The sequence below is a fragment of the Chlorocebus sabaeus genome, chromosome 22, assembly GCF_047675955.1.
Source record: "Chlorocebus sabaeus isolate Y175 chromosome 22, mChlSab1.0.hap1, whole genome shotgun sequence".
Classification (NCBI taxonomy): domain Eukaryota; kingdom Metazoa; phylum Chordata; class Mammalia; order Primates; family Cercopithecidae; genus Chlorocebus; species Chlorocebus sabaeus.
Genome location: NC_132925.1, coordinates 52,647,781 through 52,663,066, shown reverse-complemented (window position 1 = coordinate 52,663,066; position 15,286 = coordinate 52,647,781). Strand labels below are relative to the sequence as shown.

General features: G+C 41.4%; 2 protein-coding genes across 2 annotated transcripts in view; one reads left to right on the top strand and one right to left on the bottom strand.

The window, feature by feature from the left end:
• Window positions 1-14,234, top strand: part of LOC103228655 (Fanconi anemia group D2 protein) — a 39,924-nt gene extending 25,690 nt beyond the window's left edge. Inside the window, 8 exon segments of the mRNA XM_073009595.1 lie at window positions 453-587; window positions 1,926-2,057; window positions 4,254-4,364; window positions 10,777-10,886; window positions 11,503-11,563; window positions 12,918-13,037; window positions 13,476-13,549; window positions 13,851-14,234. Coding sequence (XP_072865696.1) covers window positions 453-587; window positions 1,926-2,057; window positions 4,254-4,364; window positions 10,777-10,886; window positions 11,503-11,563; window positions 12,918-13,037; window positions 13,476-13,549; window positions 13,851-14,007 — 900 coding nt within the window. The 3' untranslated portion in view covers window positions 14,008-14,234.
• Window positions 8,647-9,078, bottom strand: LOC103228018 (cytochrome c-like). Its single transcript, XM_007985247.3, has one exon. The coding sequence runs from the start codon at window positions 9,076-9,078 to the stop codon at window positions 8,764-8,766; it is 315 nt and encodes a 104-aa protein (XP_007983438.3). The 3' UTR covers window positions 8,647-8,763.
• Window positions 14,235-15,286: the final 1,052 nt, after the last annotated feature.

Genomic DNA, 15,286 nt, shown 5'->3' with positions numbered 1-15,286 from the left:
TATTGTGTTATTGGTAGAGCATGATCACTTCTCTTCTTGAACTTAAAAAAAAAAAATCAGTTTAGTTAGCATTGAATCTTATAGACCAACTTCAAATTATAACCAAGGTGGAGCATCCCTGGGGGGTAGTGTGATTGCATGGGGAAACTGGGATTTAGAAGATCTGGCCTCCAGTGCCAAATTGAGCAGACAGGAACATACTATTAGGCTTATAATTTAACTTCTTTGAGCTTAAAGGTCAATTATTATCCAAATGTGGAATCCCATTGATGCTGAGAGAAAACTCAGAATGGTGAAGGATTATTCTGTGTAAAACAAAGATTAAGATTTCTCAAGTTAAAATGAGAGTTAGGGAGGAGAGGTCTGACATTCCAAAAGGATAAGCAACTCTTAGCTTGTGTACTAACTGCCTCTTATAGCTTCTTTTCTCTCTCTACTCTTCCCCACTCAAGGTTCTTAAGGATATGTGTTCATCCATTCTGTCGCTGGCTCAGAGTTTGCTTCACTCTCTAGACCAGAGTATAATTTCATTTGGCAGTCTCCTATACAAATATGCATTTAAGTTTTTTGACACGTACTGCCAGCAGGTATGTTGAAACACTTATTTTGGCAAGGAGGGAACGGGGAAGGGAAAATAATCTGATGTTTATTTCTTGTTGGTTGGACCTTACTGAAGGGGAAGGAACTCTGAACTGGATCTCAGGAAAGTTCAATCCTAGTCCCAGCCTTGATGAAATGAAGAGACTTGACTGGTGGATCTAACTCTTTGTTCTGAGCTCTAAAATTCTGTCTGAAATTAAGATCCAGAACCAGTTTATGTCAAAACATGAGACACTTTGTTGTTGTTGTTGTTGTTGTTGTTGTTGTTGAGACACAGTTTCGCTCTTGTTGCCCAGGGTAGAGTGCAGTGGCACAGTCTTGGCTCACTACAACCTCCACCTCCTGGATTCAAGCGATTCTCCTGTCTCATCCTCCTGAGTAGCTGGGATTACAGGCGCGCACCACCAGGCCTGGCTAATTTTTTGTATTTTTAGTAGAGACAGGGTTTCACCATGTTGGCCAGGCTGGTCTCGAACTCCAGACCTCAGGTGATCCACCCGCCTCAGCCTCCCAAAGTGCTGGGATTAAAGGCATGAGCCATCGTGCCCAGCCGAGACACATTTTAATAGCATATATCCAGAGAGGGAGGACTGTGTTTGTGGAAGATGTTTATGAAAGCAAGTAAAGAACAGTGTCTTATTTTGTATTTTTACATATATTCTTCCTATTATTAACAATGTTAAAATGCATTTGAATGGAATTTTTAAAATAAAGATTTGTAAAAAAAATTTTTTTTAAATTTAAGGTAGAGCAACAGTTGCAGCTGACATGAGGTAGCTGTTGCAGTTGAGAATGTAATTCTGTTATGACTATGATGGAGTGATGGTATAAAGGGAGAATGGCATCCAAGACATTTTTGAACCCTCTTAATGTCTTAGAGACACTATCATGATCCATGTTTGCTTGGAAACATGCAAGTCTAGCCTGCACTATATAGAGAAAACTTTTAAAGCTTTTAGCTCCTTGAGTGCCATCTTTTTGAGAAATTTCAACTGATCTCGTACAACCTCAACTTAAAGGGTAAAATTTAACCCATGTGGGAACAAGAAAGAGGAAAACTATGCCAAAGAGCAAAATCAGGAGGGCTTAGGTAGTGCTCACTGATAAAATATGGCAAATAGGTCAAGACAGGATGGTAAAGTTACACTGGCATGTTCCTAAATCTCCTGAAGCCAACATTAATGAAAACTAGATGATAGATGATGGGATTGGGTTGATTGTGATTTTAATGAAGTAGAGATTGGAGAGGCCCCGGGGGTGAATTCTCTTAGAATGGCCATCCCATATTTTGTTTTACGTTGTCCTATTGACTCTCCTCTGTATAGGAAGTGGTTGGTGCCTTAGTGACCCATATCTGCAGTGGGAATGAAGCTGAAGTTGATACTGCGTTAGATGTCCTCCTAGAGTTGGTAGTGTTAAACCCGTCTGCTATGATGATGAATGCTGTCTTTGTAAAGGCATCTTATTGGCTTCTTGTACTTTAGATATCGAATACTATAATTGGTGGGAGGAGGTGGGACAGAGGTGAAATAATGGGCAAGTAATATAAATAAAAAGTAACTATTCTATCTATGTGTTAATTGATTCAGCAAACACTTTTTTATATCTAACCCACAGACTAAGCTCTATTCTGGGTGCCATGGATGTAAAGTAGGTCCTTGCCTTTGATGTTAAAGACTAAGACACCTAAGCAATTTACTATAAATACAGCATGGTGAATTCTTCGGTAAAGTGCTATAGATACAACAGAGCAAGAATAATTAAATTTAGCCTGGGAAGCTGGAGAATTCTTCAAAGAGACGATTTGAGTGATTGCTGAAGGATGGGAATGACTGACAAGAGAAAGTATGGGAAGTGCGTTCTAGGCAGAGAAGAGATTGAGCAGAAGCAAACTGGTGCCCAAGTCAATAGTGTGACTGAGGAATGAGAAGCAAACAAGCATGACTGGAGAATAGGATATATATGGAGAAGAGTGATGGGAGGCGAGGTTGGTAAGACATAGGACAGGCCCATATTGCAAAGAGTCTCAACATGCTAAAGAGTTTCAACTTTATTTTCTAGACAATAGGGAGCTATTAGCAGTTTTTACACAGAGTTGACCGAATCTGGTCAGCATTCAGAGATAACTCAGTAGCTATGTGATGGGCGGATTGGAGACCACTGAAAGGGTAAGGGAGTGAGAGTAAGGGCCAGATTTTGGTCATGGGAATGTGGAAGAAATGATGGCTTAGGAGACAATTTGGTGTTAGAATTAACATGACTTGGTGACTGTTAAGAATATGTGGCAATAAGAAACAAGAAAACTAGGTCCGAGTTTTTCATCTTAGGAAACTAGGTGAATGGTTGTGCCATTTCCTGAGACCAGGAGGGGAGTGCGTCTTCTGTAGGAAGTATGATGAGTTCATTGTGGGATAACCATGTGTAGATGGTTAGTGGATAGTTGGAAATTCTGGTTTGGAACTCTGTGGGGCACCCTTTGGTGGAAGATTTAGTTTGGGTATTCGGAACCATATAAATGTGAGCTCTACTGAGGCAATTTTGAGGCAGAAGACCATAGAAGCTTAGAAGAGCATAGACATTTTGAGAAGGTTAAAGTTTAAGTGGCAGATGAAAGCAAATGTCCGTAGAAGGAAAATGAGAAAACTAGAAGATGAATAATGTGAGCTTGAAGGATGTCAGGTAGCAAAAGCCCAGGAATGAGTTTCAAGAGTGAGGGATTTATCTCCAGTGTTGGACACTGTAGAGGTTGAAGATGGAGCAGAGGCTATTGGCTTTGGCAATTAGGATACCTCTGGTAACCTCTGAGAGAACAGTGTTAATTGAATTATAAGGGTGGAAGTCAGACAGCAGTAACTTGAAGACTTGGGGAACAGAGTCAATGTCGAGAAGCATCAAAGAGAGAATAAGTAGCTTGAGAGAGAAACTGGTTGCAAGGGAGATGTTTTTTAGATGAGGAGGTTTGAGATTGCTTGTAGGCTGAGAGAAAGGATTCAATAGAGAGGAAGAAATAGAAAAATTTCAAAATTAATTAGAAGTTTACAAAACTGTTTTATTACTTTATCCTCAGACAAACCATGAAAGGTAGTATAGCTATTATTATCACCATGTTACAGATGAGAAAAGCTGAGACATTTCCCACGGTCACAAAGTCAATCGTTTCCTTGTGACTCCTTCCAGATCTGTAGAGAAAGGAGAAATAATTCATGGAGTAGAAGCTGGGAAGGGATGATATGGCAAGGAGTAGGGTAAAGACATAACTTTTGGTAGAATATTGTTTTCACTGAAAAAGGGGGAAAGGTGGAGGTAAGGAATACCGAGAACTGGGAGGTGCATTAGAATGACTAAGCAGTAGACGACTAAAGCCCAGGATTGTGGTTTAGAGTGAAGAGGATAACTTTATCTTTCCTGATAGTTCCTAGTCTCTGATAATAAGAGACTTAGAAAGCTGGAAGAGTTTCTCAGTTTATTTCCAGTCTATCAAACCTTTGGGCTCTGAGCATAGCTTTTAGAACTTGAGCTTTTAAGGCAGCTAAAAAGTTTTAGATACCTGGCTATCTGATATGTGTGCCTCTCTTATAGGGATTTTAATTTTTTGATTTTTAAGGGAAAAATGTTAGCTGCCAGCCTCATTGTTGGCATCATCTTTTCTGCAGGGCATTTTAGATTATCTGGATAACATATCTCCTCAGCAAATATGAAAACTCTTCAATGCTCTCAGCATGCTGGCATTTAGCAAACAGAATGAAGCCAGCAGTCACATCCAGGTAAGAGGCAATATGTTGGGGAAGATTTGTTTTCTTGTTTTTTTTTTTTGGAATCTCCCTCTGTTGCCCAGGCTAGAGTGCCTTGCATGATCTTGGCTCACTGCAACCTCCATCTCCTGGGTTGACACGATTATCCTGCCTCAGCCTCCCGAGTAGCATGCACCACCATGCCCAGCTAATTTTTTTGTATTTTTAGTAGAGAAGGGGTTTCACCATGTTAGCCAGGATGGTCTCGATCTCCTGACCTCATGATCTGCCTGCCTCGGCCTCCCAAAGTGCTGGGATTACAGGCATGAGCCACCGCACCTGGACTTTTTTGTGTGTGTGTGATATGGAGTCTAGCTCTGTCACCTGCACTGGAGTGCAGTGGCATGCTCTTGGCTCAGTGCAACCTCCACCTCCTGGGTTCAAGCAATTCTCCTGCCTCAGCCTCCCGAGTAGCTGGGACTACAGGCACATGCCGCCACACCTGACTAATTTTTGTATTTTTAGTATTTCATATTTTTAAACCTCTTTACTTGAAATTTGCTGGGGAAAAAAAAAAAAAAACACAAGCAAATGATAGATTTGCCTGTGTGTAGTAGTGGAAATGGAGTACATAGCCATAGTTCCAGCATTTTTTTGTTCTTACCACAAACATTAAGTGCCTATTCTGTGCCAGACACTGATATATTAGATCCTCTGCCCTCGAAAAGCTTTGTTTATTAGGGTAGAGATGGGTCTGTGATCAGCTAACCATAAAACTGTTCAGGTTCCGAGTGCAGTGGGGACACAGAATTGCCTTGTTTCCTAAGAAACATCTCCATCTAATGTGAACTTCACGTGGGCTTGCTTTCATTTGTGGACACCATTCACTGAAAAAGCCAGGCTGTAATCCCAGCACTTTGAGAGGCCAAGGCAGGCGAGTCACATGCGTCCAGGAGTCTGAGACCAGCCTGGGCACCATGGTGAAACCCGTTTCTACAGAAACATACAGAAATTAGCCAAGTGTGGTGGCACACCCGTAATCCTAGCTACTCAGGAGGCTGAAGTGGGAGGATCCATTGAGCCCAGGGAGTTGAGGCTACAGTGAGCCATGATTGTGCCAACTGCACTCCAGCCTGGGCAACAGAGACTCTATCTCAAAATAAATAAGTAAATAAAAAGAGATTAGATTGGAATCATAACTTGTAACTCGTTTGTATCTTTAGTGCTATCTTAAGGCAGTAATTCATACTGGACTGTGACTTTGAACAACCAGTATATTTTTTATCTCCCCCCAGCCACACCTTTCTTGAGTCTCCAGTCAACACATTTTTTTAATTAAAAAAAATTCTGGACTAGGTAATATACATGTGTCATATAAAATTCAAAACATATAGAAGGGTATCCAGTGAAAAATAAATCTCACTTCTCAGTCCTGTAGGCACCTGGTTTGTCTCCCACAGGGGCAATCACTTTATAACCTTCTGAGATGTTGAGAATTTACAAATATGTATTTACCTGTAGTTTCCTTTCCCTTCTTGTTCTACATATTACCTTTTGCATTTAGCAGTTTATTTTGGAGATTGCTTCAAATCAGTAATAAAAAATCCACTTCACTATTTTATTTTATTTTTGAATTTTGATAAAATATACATAACATATACCATTTAAATTGTTTTTAAGGATACAATTTAGTAGCAGTAAGTATATTCACAATGTTATACAACCATTATCACTATCCTTTTCTAGAACTTTCTGATCATCCCAAACAAACTTTGTGCCCATTAGGCAATAATTCGCCATCTTTCTGTCCCCACCTCCTAATAATCACTAATCACATTCTGTCTATGGATTTGTTCAAATATTTGAGTCCCTGTTTTCAGTTCTTTAGGGTATATATATCTAAGAGTGGAATTGCTGGATCATATGATGACCATATGTTTACCATTTAGAGGAACCACCAAACTGCTTTCCACAGCAGCTGCATAATTTTACATTCCTACCAACAATGCATGTAGGCTCCAATTTCTCCATATCCTTGCCAACATTTATTTTCCATTCTTAAAAAATTTTGTTTTAATTTTTATTAACTAATTTATTTATTAATAAATTTAAAAAATATATATTTTTAGATAGGGTCTTGCTCTGTCACCCAGGCTGCAGTGCAGTGGTGTGATCATAGTTCACTGCAGCCTCAAACTCCTGGGCTCAAGCAGTCTTCCCGCCTCAGCCTCCTGAGTACCTGGGACAACAGGTACCTGCCATGTCGCTTGGCCCTATTTTTTAATTATAATTATCCCGATGTGTACGAAGTGGTATCTCATTGTGGTTTGATTTGCATTTCCTAATGACTAATGATGTTAAGCATCTTTTCACGTACTTCTTGGCCATTTCTATATTTTTGTAGAAATGTCTATTCAAGTCGTTTACCCATTTTTGTTTGTTTTGTTTTAGAGATGGGGTCTCACTCTGTCACACACATTGGAGTGCAGTGGTGTGATCTTGGCTCACTGCAACCTCCACCTCCCAGGCTCAAGCGATCCTCCCATGTCAGCCTCCTGAGTAGCTGGGACCACAGGTGCGTGCACCACCGTGCCCAGCTAATTTTTTGCAATTTTGGTAGACATGAGGTTTCGTCATGTTACCCAGGCTGGTCTCAAACTCTTGAGCTCAGGAGATCCACCCGCCTCTGCCTCTGAAAGTGCTGGCATTACAGGCACGAGCCACTGTGCTCAGCCCTTTGCCCATTTTTAAACTGGGTTTTTGCTGTTGTTGAGGTATAGGAGTTATTTGTATATTCTGGATATTGATCTCTTATCAGATATATGATTTGCAAATATTTTCTCCCATTCTATGGGTTTTCACTCCCCTCATAGTGTCCTTTGATGCACAAAAGTATTTAGTTTCAATAAAGTCAAATTTATCTACTTTTTTTTTTTTGAGATGGAATCTTGCTCTGTCGCCCAGGCTGGAGTGCAGTGGCGCGATCTCAGCTCACTGCAGCCTCCGCCTCCCGGGTTCAAGCAATTCTCCTGCCTCAGCCTCCTGAGTAGATGGGACTACAGGTGCGTGCTACCACGCCCAATTAATTTTTGTATTTTTAGTAGAAATGGGGTTTCACTATGTTGTCCAAGATGGTCTCAATCTCTTGACCTTGTGATTTGCCTGCCTCGGCCTCCCAAAGTGCTGTGATTACAGATGTGAGCCACTGCACCTGGCCTTATCTATTTTTTTTCATCTGTGGTTTTCTTTTTAATTATCTTAAGTCTTATGATCACACATAATGTTAAAATTTGTGTATATCTCCTCTACTTTAATCCTTTTAAGATGGCAAAAGCACCATTCCCAATCACAAATACACAGCAGTTTTATAGTTTTATGTTTCTGAATGGCTCTTTAAAGACAATCCTAAATTATAACTTAGTTTGAGTTCGATTGTAAAGAATTCAAGAGTGAAGTTTAACTTGCTACTATTTTAAAAGCATGTGACTTTATAGATCATGTATAAAATGTGAGAAGTGTTAAATAATCTTTGATATTACACATAAACCACACTAAAATGCCTTTCAATAAGTTAAAGGCACCATTTTAAATACAGGGAATTCTAATTAGATTGGCATAGTTAAGGCCAAAAATATAAACGAGACATTGCTACCTTATTTATCTCCAACCCTTGCCTTTAAGACGCAAATGAACACAAAACACAGGTGAATCTTGCTTGGTTCTAAGACAGTGAAGGAATTTCCTCAGTATTTGAATATATTCATATAACCAGTTATATAAATCTAAATATAAAATCAATCTCCATTAAGTTTTTTGTTTTGTTTTGTTTGTTTGTTTGTTTTGAGACGGGGTCTTGCTGTCGCCCAGGCTACAGTGCAGTGGCATGATCTCTGCTTACTGCAAACTCTGCCTTCTAGGTTCAAGCAATTCTCCTGTCTCAGCATCCCTAGTAGCAGGGATTACAGGTGCCCACCACCATGCCTAGCTAATTTTTGTATTTTTAGTAGAGACAGAGTTTCACCTGATGTTGGCCAGGCTGGTCCCGAACTCTTGACCTCAAGTGATCTGCCCACCTCGGCTTCCCAAAATGCTGGGATTACAGGTGTAAGCTACTGCACCTGGCCTCCATTAAGTTTTAAGATAGGACTCACCATCTTTGTGAAAAGTTGAACATTGCTAAGGAAGTCTCATCTTATCTTTAGAAGGGGTAAACAGTGATAGCATTTACTGAATTGGAATTACTATTAAAATTCAAAAACAACATATTCATTTAACCACAAGCCAGTCTTAGTTTTAAACCACGACTGCCCAACAAAATATTTTGTCAGTCATTCATGATCTGAATTCCTGTGTATGAGATCTATTAAAGTATGGAACACATAAAAAAGTCATGAGACATTTGTTTTGTAATAAATAAGGCAGTGGCCAACTATTACTCATTAGTAACTCTTTTGAGATAAGTTATCAAGTCTGCCCTTTCTGCCTTCTTAATGCCGGCAAAGATCGTTTTTCTTCCAGGGATGTACTTCTTGGGATTCTCCAAATATTCCATCAGTTTATCCTGTCCCCAGGTGATGCCTTTGTTCTTCTTGGCGTCTGTGTAAGAGAATCCAATGGCCTGACCTGTCTTCCACACGAAGAGACCATGGAGATTAGGCCCAGTCTTGTGCTTGCCTCCCTTTTCTACCGTGTGGCACTGGGCACACTTCTGAACAAAAATCTTCTTGCCTTTCTCAACATCACCCATATTTAATTCTCTTTATCGTCACTGGTGCCACGAAGGTTGCCACTCCAAAGCTGTACGACCCACTCTCTATCAATTTTTTTTCCTGTGTTGCTTGTCCTTTTGGTTGTCATGCTTAAGATACCATTGCCAAATCCAAGGTCATGAAGATTTTCTTTTATTTTCTTCTAAGAGAAAGTTTTAGCTCTTAAATTCAGGTCTTTGATCCACTTTGAGTTAATTTTTGTGTATAGTGTATTTTAAGGATTTAACTTCATTCTTTTGCATATGGATATCCAGTTTTTCCAGTGCCATTTGTTGAAAAGATGGTCCTTTCACCATTGAAATGATTTTGGAACCCTTGTCAAAAATCAATTTGTCACATATATGAAAGCTTATCTTTGAACTCTGTGTTCTGTTTCATTGGTCTATGTGTCTGTCCTGCCATCACCACACTGTTTTGACTACTGTAGCTTTGTATTAATATTGAAATCAGGAAGTGTGAGCCCTCCAACTTTGTTCTTTTTCAAGGTTTTGGCAATTTGGGGTCCCGTGAAATTCCATGTGAATTTTGGTATGGATCTTTCTATTTCTGCAAAACATGTTGTGGGACTTTGATAAGGATTGCACTGAATCACTTTGAATGGTATTGTCATCTTAACAATATTGAGTGTCTTCCAGTCCACAAAGACAATAGCTCTTTCCGTTTACTTATGTCTTTAGTTTTTCAGCAATGTTTATTTATTTTATTTTATTTTGAGACAGTGTCTGGCTCTGTCACCCAGGCTAGAGTACAGTGATGTGATCTTGGCTCTGTATTCTTGACTTCCCAGGCTCAGGTGATGCTCCCACCCCAGCTTCCGAGTAGCTGGGACCACAGGCATGCACTACCACAGCTGGCTAATTTTTGTGTTTTCTATAGAGATGAGGTTTTGCCATGTTACTCAGGCTGGTCTTGAACTCCTGGGTTCAAGCAATCTACCTGCCTCAGCCTCCCAAAGTGTTAGGATGACAGGCATGAGCCACTGCGGCTAGCCTTGCCTCCATGTTTAAATCTGTACCTAAGTATTTTATTATAATTCATTATTTTAGCTGAGCAGTCATCAACATTGATAATTTTCATATCCTTATAGAAATAATAACAATAAAAGCTATTATTATTGAATGTCTATCATATGCCAGACACTGTTCTAGAATTTTTTTTATAATTTACCTCTAATCCTTAAAACAACTTTCCCCATTTCACAGATGTAAAAATTAAAACTTGGAGAGATGAAATGACTTGCTAAAGACACACAGGGCTGGGTGTGGTGGTTCACCCCTATAATCTCAGCACTTTGGAAGGCTGAGGTGGGTGGTTCACCTGAGGTCAGGAGTTCAAGACCACGCTGGCCAACATGGTAAAACCGCGTCTCTACTAAAAATACAAAATTAGCCAGGTGTAGTACCAGGCACCTGTCATCCCAGCTACCCAGGAGGTTGAGGGAGGAGAACCACTTGAACCCAGGAGGTGGAGGTTGCAGTGAGCCGAGATTGCGCCATTGCACTCTAGCCTGGACAACAAGAGCGAAACTCTGTCTCAAAAAAACAAAACAAAACAAAACAAAAAACAGTAAACGATAGAACCCTTTATAGTCTAGCTGCATGGCTCAATATCCATACCATACCTTCTTTTGCTGTGCAATTCCAGCATTACCATCTTTCTTCATTATCTCACTGCAGGATAACATGCACTTGGTGATAAGAAAGCAGCTCTCTAGCACCGTATTCAAGTACAAACTCTTCGGGATTTTTGGTGCCGTCACCATGGCTGGCATCATGGCAGCAGACAGGTACACATGGAGATTCTGACTTCTGTGGTTTAAGATGAGTTAATCTTGCCAGCTAACAGTGTTACATTGCATAGACATCATTTTAACGGTAGATGTTACAACTGTAAGAGAAATGAGCAGGCTGGACTCGGTGGCTCACGCCTGTAATCCCAACACTTTGTGAGGCCGAGGTGAGCTGATCACCTGAGGTCAGGAGTTCAAGACCAGCCTGACCAACATGAAGAAACCCAGTCTCTACTAAAAATACAAAATTAACTGGGTGTGGTGGCACATGCCGGTAATCTCAGCTACTCGGGAGGCTGAGGCAGGAGAATCGCTTGAACCTGGGAGACGGAGGTTGCAGTGAGCCGAGATCACGCCATTGCACTCCAGCCTGGGCAACAAGAGCGAAACTCTGTCTCAAAAAAAAAAAAAAAAGTAAAAAAGAGAAAAGAAAAATATATATAAGATAACAATATTTTGCTCTAATCTGTATTTTGTATGGACAAAATAAATACTCTTTTCTCCCTTCATGTACTTTTATCTTTACTGTACCCTAGGGAAGTCAGAATACTTAAACTTATTGGCAATTGTTATAAAATATTACAAAAGTGAAATTAAAATTATTTGCTTTTAGAAGTGCATCATCTAGTTTGACCCAAGAGAGAGCCAACCTGAGCGATGAGCAGTGCACACACGTGAGTTCTTCTCTAAAAATAATAAAATATATAAAAAAAAAAGTTAGCCCGGCATGGTGGCAGGCATCTGTAATCCCAGCTGCTAGGGTGGCTGAGGCAGAGAATTGCTTGAACCCGGGAGGCGGAGCTTGCAGTGAGCCGAGATCACACCACTGCACTCCAGCCTGGGCGACAGAGCAAGACACTGTCTCAAAAAAAGGCAAAAAAAAAAAGTTTTCCTGAACTCCTATCTTTGTGATTTTATGATACTTGGAAACTACTGGCTTGGGTTGCACTTACTTTGTTTGAGATGGAGTCTCAACTCTGTCTCCCAGGCTAGAGTGCAGTGGTGCCTCCCGGGTTCAAGCGATTCTCCTGCCTCAGCCTTCCGAGGAGCTGGGATCACAGGCATGCACTATCACGCCCAGCTAATTTTTGTATTTTTAGTAGAGACAGGGTTTCACCATGTCGGGGTTTCGCCATGTTGGTCAGGCTGATCTCAAACTCCTGATCTCAGGTGATCCGCCCCCTTCAGCTTCCCAAAGCACTGGGATTACAGAGGTGAGCCACCACTCCCAGGTCGGTTGCATTTATTTCTATATCCATTTAATCTCTCCAATTAAATTATAAAGTCTTAGCAAGAAAGATGTGCCATATCTATTGAATAACACTTTGGTTGAAGCATGGGGACAAATAAGTGTATAACTGGAAAGTGGGACATAAAGCTAGTTCAGGCAGGGCATGGTGGCTCTTGCCTGTAATCCCAGTACTTTGGGAGGCTGAGGCAGGAGGATCACTTGAGGTAAGCAGTTTGAGACCAGCCTGGCCAACATGGTGAAATCCCATCTCTAATGAAAGTACAAAAAAATTACCCATGCATGGAGGCAGGCGCCTGTAATCCCAGCTACTCAGGAGGCTGGGACAAGAGAATTTCTTGAATCCGGGAAGTAGAGGTTGCTTTGAGCCGAGATTGCACCACTATACTCCAGCCTGGACGACAGAGCGAGACTCTTATCTCAAAAGGAAAAAAGAAAAAGCTAGTTGAGAGAGAAAACAGAGAGCCTTGCATGCAAAACAGTACATTTTTATTTCATTCTTTAGGCAGAGGTATTCCTTAAGGGTTTCTTAGCATGGAAATGGCAAAAATCAAAGCTTTGCTTTAGAAAAATTAATCTGGCTGCAGTGTCTGACAGATTGGAAAAGGGATGATATCGGAAAGAGACAGATGGGTCAGAACATTCAGGAAAACTTCAAGTGAGAAGTAGAGCTTTGCCAGTAAAATCAGAAAGTGAAAAAAACAGTCTCGAATGGGGCGAATGGAGTTTGGGAAGGATTGGCAGCCCAAGGTTTAAACCATTCTTCCTCTTTGCTCCAGGTGACCTCCTTGTTGCAGTTGGTTCATTCCTGCAGTGAGCAGTCTCCTCAGGCCTCTGCACTTTACTATGATGAATTTGCCAACCTGATCCAACAAGAAAAGCTGGATCCAAAAGCCCTGGTAAAGCCAATTGTCTTTTCTTAAAGCAATAAAGCATGAGAACTGCTTTACTATACTCTTCAGGTCTTTCTGTTGCAGTGTGAAAATAGATCATCCTGTGACCTCTCCTAAATTCTAACTGCGAAAGGCTTTTCTGCCCTACCCTGTCTCAGGGCTCTTCTCTGAGGCTTCCTTCACTTAATAACAATAGTAAAGAAGAGATTGACTTTGTTAATGATGATGGCTACTATCTGTCTGAGAGCCCTATTCTATGCTAGGCCTTGTGCTAAGTGCTTTTTATGCACTATCTCTTTTCTACTTCACAATAATGAGATATTTATTGTTACTTCCTTTTTAGAAATGAGAGAACTGAGACTTAGAAAGGTTAATAGTAATTTATCTAGGGCTCTACAGCAAGTACACCCTGCACTGCCCTTTTTGTTTGTTTGCTTCCTGAAGGAACGTGTTGGGCATACCATCTGCAATGATTTCCAGGATGCCTTCATAGTGGACTCCTGTGTTGTTCCAGAAGGGTAGGTATTGTTTACCTGCTGGCTTGGTTGTAGTGGTGAAGTTACATCAATTCTGTCAGTAGCTGATACAAACTTCAGAATACCCTTGACCTCAGCCACAGCTGCCCAGGCCCACAGCTTCTTTCTTCCCAACCCCAGCACCCCTGCACCCTTAGCTCCAAAATTCCTAAAAGTTTCACTGTTCTTCTGTTTCTAATTTCTCCCCATGATGTTGTATTTGAAATTGGTTTGCTCTAGTGGTTTTCCCTGTAGCCTTGCGTATTCCTGAGCTGCAGCATCAGATTCTAGTTTTTCTCCGCAGTGACTTTCCATTTCCTGTGAAAGCGCTGTACGGACTGGAAGAATACAACACTCAGGATGGGATCACCATCAACCTCCTGCCGCTGCTGTTTTCTCAGGACTTTGCAAAAGATGGGGGTCCGGGGACTTCACAGGAATCAGGCCAAAAGTCAGTATAGCTTTTCTTTTCTAAACCTGTTCGTGTTTTGAATGTTCATGGGGAATTCCACAGTTCTTGGTGGGGAACTTGAGTCAAAAAAGTTTCTCTCAGGACAAATGGTATTTGGAGAGCTTAGGGAGGATGCGGCAGATTCCTTGGTTTTTCTTGGACCCTTGGCTTGAGATTTATATTGCCTTGTGTGAGCCAACAGATATTCTGAGATTACTTTCTCAGCCTGATGTCTGGACCCCGCTGTGCCTTGCAGTGCAGCTCCAGAGACTAAATGCTGTCTTCTTCTACTGCAGGTTGTCCACCCGGCCGGAGGTGGCCACTATCAAGCTGCTTGGCCTGGACAGGCAGCAGTGCTCCCAGTAGGCGGTGGTGCAGGCCCGCCTGACCCAGCCTGCCTGCCTCACCAGCATCATCTTCGCAGAGGACATCAGTAAGGGCTGAGTGCCCTTACAGGCATAAGCCACCTCGCTCAGCCTATTTGTAAGGTTTTTGATACATGGGACTGTATTGCTTTCCAACAAAACAATGTTAACAATGCACAAGTACCTGGAGAAGAGTCAGAAAAATGTTGTATCCTGCTGCTATGCTTACATTTCAGAATTCCCCAGGTAATGCCATTTACGTACCTTTTTATGGAGCGAGTAAAAAACATCTGTTTGAGTGTCCATGCGCCCCTTCTACAATATACTTGATAATCACATAAATACACCATCATAGGCTGGGCGCAATGGCTCACACCTGTAATCCTAGCACTTTGGGAGGCCAAGGTAGGAGGATTACTTGAGCCCAGGAGTATAAGACCAGCCTAGGCAACAAAGCAAGACCTTGACTCTATAAAAAGTTTTTAAAAATTAGCCAGACATGGTGGTGTATGCATGCCTGTGGTCCCAAATACTAGGGAGGCCAAGGCAGGAGAATCATTTGACCCCGGGAGCCACTGCACTCCAGCCTGGGCAACAAATTGAGCCCCTATCTCAAAAGAAACAAAAATAAACAAAACCACCAGCGTAATCCCTAAGCTCAGTGAAGGGACAGGGCTCTCGTCTTTGGGATGGAACTCATCATACTATAACCCTTGTCACTTCACTGAATGGTTATACCCTGAATGAAACTAAGTTTTTCTGGAGTTTTCTTTGCCCACAGCTTTAAATGCTGGTGCCCTGCATTTAAAAAGCTGGACCAGATGGTAACAAGGCCCCCACAGCCCTTCCTTTCTGGTAGTCCCTGTTCACTGTTAGTGGGGCCATGTGCGAGGCAGCTGCTTGGCTTCTGAGGGTGAAGCTGGT

Bases quoted from the DNA above. Each gene is read 5' to 3' on its own strand.
- LOC103228018 (XM_007985247.3), bottom strand. From the start codon at position 9,078: ATGGGTGATGTTGAGAAAGGCAAGAAGATTTTTGTTCAGAAGTGTGCC.